At 39.6% G+C, this 4816-nt stretch overlaps 1 protein-coding gene across 1 annotated transcript; it reads left to right on the top strand.

The window, feature by feature from the left end:
• The first annotated feature begins 1335 nt into the window (after positions 1–1335).
• On the top strand, positions 1336–4249 carry slc39a3 (solute carrier family 39 member 3). Its single transcript, XM_080540650.1, has 4 exons — positions 1336–1457; positions 1868–2133; positions 2485–2615; positions 3051–4249. Exons 2-4 carry the CDS (start codon positions 1953–1955, stop codon positions 3702–3704), a joined length of 966 nt encoding a protein of 321 aa, XP_080396776.1. The 5' UTR covers positions 1336–1457; positions 1868–1952; the 3' UTR covers positions 3705–4249.
• The last annotated feature ends 567 nt before the right edge of the window (positions 4250–4816 follow it).

Below are 4816 nucleotides of genomic sequence, written 5' to 3'. Positions count from 1 at the left end.
GTAGCCATGAAATTGTGTTTTTTTTCTTGGTGGAGATTCAGGTGCCAGCTTTTTTGTTATGTGGCTATCATGCTGCATTTGCGTGCTTACGTGTGCACAGAATAAGTGAAAGTGAAATGTGGTGATATCGCTCATATCTCGCTTTAAGATGTAGTGCCCTTTATATAACTTGTTTTGAATGTACATTCAGTCAGACTGCTTTCACAGTTACCTTTTCTCTCTCATGTTTTAACAAGGCTGTGTTCTTTTCTACACGCCGATGTTTATTACCTCACATGACTTCCTTGACCTATAGATTACAATTTCTGCATCTCTCATTAAATTATCCCAGGAAGCACAAAGACGTTATAAAGATATCGTGATGAGAGGTCAATTTGGCTGGATTTTTATGACGTCTTTTCCACGACGTCATCTCAACGACTTTTTTAATTACCCGAATTCGTCCAGGTCCGTCGGTGCTTTCTGGGATGGCTTTTCAATCTGTTTGGGACTGTGAAGGGTCTACTACTCTTTACTTGAATTACTTGAGATCCAAAGTCTAGGACGGCACATGACGAAAAACACTCATTAGTTGCAATTGTGTGCATGATTACGACATAATGTAGCATGTCGTGTACCAGAGTCCACATGCATTTATACCACGCGAGTTTGGAAGTGACCTCTTCACAACTGACGTAGGATGTGTTTAGTCCTTTAGTTTACACCAAATGTATGGCAAAACGATTACAGTTCATAAACAACACAGAGTTATGAACACCACTTGTAAGGGTTGGGGTTGTTGTACTGCATAAGATGTTGTAACTTTATAGGTCACATGGTTGATTGACAGTTAAAAGAGTGATTAATATGTTACATGGTTGATTGACAGTTAAAATAGTTATTCTGATGTTACATGATTGATTGATTTATAGATAGATGATAATAAATATAATATATTTTTATTACTGTCTGAATTTGTCTTGTTTTATAAAAAAATTCAATTGTTTTCATTTCTTGTGCTGGTTTATTATGATCTAAAATTGTAAGAAACTAGCAAAAATAATAATAATAATAATAATAATAATAATAATAATAATAATAATAATAATTGGGTGGGAGAGACGGGCCGCTGCTGCCAAACGTGCTCAGTTTTGCGTCGCTCCACCGGCAAAAAATCTCTCTCCAAAGTTTTGGTGAAACTTGGCAGCCCTGTCATAAAATAAGGATCAGCATTTTAGACAGGAAAATAATGCGTGTTGTGATGCCCCTCCGCCCCTCCCTCCCTCCGTCGCGTCCCGAAAGCCTTGTTGATCAGCTGACTATCCGGACTGTTGATGACGTCACCACTTCCCGTACGGAATGTAGTTTTGGAGCTTAGCGGTCATATCACTCTGCCGCATCTTATTATTTTCCTGTTAAACCGAAGATTGTGCCAATAAGCGTACGACCGGCTGTCCAATGAAATAAGGCGACTAAAGGTAATTCATTTTTTACTTTCTTTTATGTCATTTAGCTAATCTCTGAATTCTGGGCGATGAGCTAAGCTGTAGTTGAAGTCCAGCCAAGCCAAGTTGCTGAAAACTTTTCATTGCCTAGTTAGTATATCAAACTACTAACATTCTAAAAGCCAGCAAAGCTATTACAATCTTACACACTGTCACTGACAACGTTATCTGACGTATGTTTACAGTTTATTCCTTCCCCCAAACAATTCATTCACATTAGGCTGGTGATTCCGATTTTCCAGATGTTGAATCTCATTGTTATCACTATCCCAGTCTAGCACACACATGTGGGGAGTTTAACTCCAAACAAAACAAATGATATTTTCCCTGACTCCGTTTCGATTTATGAATTTCATTACATGTTTATGACTTTTCTGTTGCAGATTCCCCCCCTCTCTCCGGTCCATTGCCTTTCAATAGTAAACCAATGGAGGGCGTCTGAGAGCTAGACCTCAGTTAGTGACAAAGATGGCCCTCAGGAAAAGCTCTTCCCAGGGTTGGGAATCTGAGCTAACGAGCAGCCCGTCAGATGTCCCAGGACTGGAGATCAAACTGGGAGCACTGGTTGTGCTTTTTTCCACTACACTACTTTGTGGCTTTGCCCCGTTGTGCATTGTCAAACGAGCTGGGAGGTTCAATGTCGACCCAGGTAAGAGCCACAGCATAATATCACTATCAGTATGCTTATTTTAGAGAAGCTGGTATAAAGACTCTTCATAAATTGTACATGAAAATATCCAAGGCATTCAAAGACATTGATAAATTGTACATGAAATCTCCAAATAATCAAAGATATTGTTATATGAATGCGATGGCACATTATTCTGTAGCCTAACTTTTCACAGATAATAATAATAATAAAGGGGTGTCTGCTTCTTTGTAATATATCCAGATGTGTTTTTGAATGGACTTAGAGTAAAGCCTATCAATAAATTCGCATGACAGACTATTTGTGACTGTGTTGCGTCTGTGACAGTGCTGCGTCTGTGACATTCTACAGAAACGCGCCACAAGGTGCTGAGTTTGGTGAGCTGCTTCGCCGGAGGAGTGTTCTTGGCAACCTGCCTCCTGGACCTGGTGCCAGACTACCTAGCTGGCATCAACCAGGCTTTTGCTAGCCTTGGTATCACAGTAAGGATTTGAGAAAGTCTCCCTTTTCTGTTTCCCGTTTCGTCTCGTCTCTTCCAATTCATAGTCATTTCACATTTGCATCTGCTGTTTCTTGTGTAGGAAGTGTAGTGCTTCCTTTTTTTTTTATCTGTGTCAAAATTGAATGATGAGTAAAAATAATGAGGCTGGGCTGACATGGAGGACATTGAGTTTTCAAAATGTAAAATTATCTGTTTAATCTGCTGACTTCTTGAGCTTTGAGGGTGGCTAATTCTATTTTAGTGATGTGCTATACCACAGACACTAAGGGACTTTCCCATGATGCTGTGGTTTCAATGACTCGTTTTGGTGTGATCATTCCTTTCTACACAGTAGCCAGTGAAAGCAGTGTCTTTGGACAAGTATTTGTTAAGTATATTGACAGTATTTTTTCTTCTCTTTCTATACCACTCACAGCTCCATTTCCCTCTGCCTGAGTTCATCATGGCCATGGGCTTTTTTTTGGTCCTGGTGTTGGAACAGATCGTCTTGGCCCTTAAAGAACCGTCGGCAGGACACTCAGAGGAAAGGCGCCCCTTAGTGGACTCCACCATCCAAGCGCTCGACAGGGGCCCTGGAGGGGAGGGGGTCCACCTTCATGTGGACCTTAGCTCCCACTCGGCGCTCCGGGCCTTCGTCCTGGTGTTTTCCCTGTCACTCCACTCTGTGTTCGAGGGCCTGGCTGTGGGTCTACAGGAGGACAGCCAGCGGGTCCTGGAGATCTGCCTGGCCCTGCTGATCCACAAGAGCATCATCTCCTTCAGCCTGTCCCTCAAGCTGATCCAGGGGAAGCTACGGAGGGTGGTCGTGGCTGGCTGCCTCCTGCTCTTCACTGTCATGTCCCCACTGGGAATCGGGTTGGGCATCGCCCTCACTGAGACCAAATCTTCTCCCCAGCTCCAGTTAGCCAGGTCCACATTAGAAGGCCTGGCATCTGGCACCTTCATGTACATCACCTTCATGGAGATCCTGCCTCATGAGCTCATCTCTCCCCAGAACCGCATTCCCAAAGTGGGGATGTTGCTCACTGGGTTTGCAGTGGTCACAGGGGTGCTGTTTATAAAACTGTAGCTAGGTCCTCAATCCATTCCAATCATAGTGTCTTATCCTTCACAAGGATTGGTTCAGAACTATCTCACCAGAACAAGTGTTTTCACCGAACACATAGAAGTAAAAAAAACACACACAAAAATGTTAAGGATGGAAAAATTATTTAATGCACCCTTTTAAAATGACTAAATCAAGGAATTTGGATATAAGACAAAATGACTCTTCTTGTGCCATGTTTGGACTAATGCAATCATTGATATGTTTATTGTGAGACAGAAACAGAAGCTTATTTTTTTTTTTTCAAACTTGCTTTCTCTTGGTGTAGGAAGAATGCTGATTGTCTTAATCCAGAAATGCCTGGTTTCTGGTTTTTATTGAATAGACCTAGAGCCCTTTCAGTGTCTTACTCTCTGAGAAGAGTATTTGCCAAAGATAATAGATACATTGTTAGATATATGTATTTAGAAACCAATGCACTTTCTCATTCTTTGTCACATTCTTTTCTATTTTAGAAAAAGGCTAGGCCAATCTATTTTTATAAGCAACACTTATCACTGCGCTTGATCTTCCCCTGAATAAAGGCAATTTAAATTCAACATGTCGATTTATCCAATAATAACGGTGATAAGACATTAACACAAGTGTTTTTGTATGCAGTCCAAAAAACACATAATCAATAATTAATTTAATTAATTAATTAATATAATTATACTATAATATATTATATAATAATAATTATTATTATTATTATAGTTATTTAATATAATGATATAATAATTAGTGTTATTGTTAATATATTATATAATAATTATTATTATAATAATAATTATTATATTAATATATAATTATTTTATATTAATATATAATTATTTTATATTAATATATAATTATTTTATATAATTATATAATAATTAGTGTTATTGTTAATCAATAGTTAACAATGCAAATTGGTTACTGGTACTGGTTACATCATTCTATAGACAGATACAGTCTTTTCTAGGGCTGTCTTTGCCTTATTAGAAAAGACTACATGTCCCAGAGTGCGTGTGGAGGGAACTCACACACGCCCCTCCCCCTGCCCTCCTCCCACCACCACCACGGATCATCCCGCTGCGTGAAGTCGCTCGGTAAAG

Source organism: Nansenia antarctica, assembly GCF_963989245.1.
Source record: "Nansenia antarctica genome assembly, chromosome: 10".
NCBI lineage: Eukaryota > Metazoa > Chordata > Actinopteri > Argentiniformes > Microstomatidae > Nansenia > Nansenia antarctica.
Note: the sequence above shows the minus strand (reverse complement) of the source record. Positions and strands in the feature narration are given on the sequence as shown.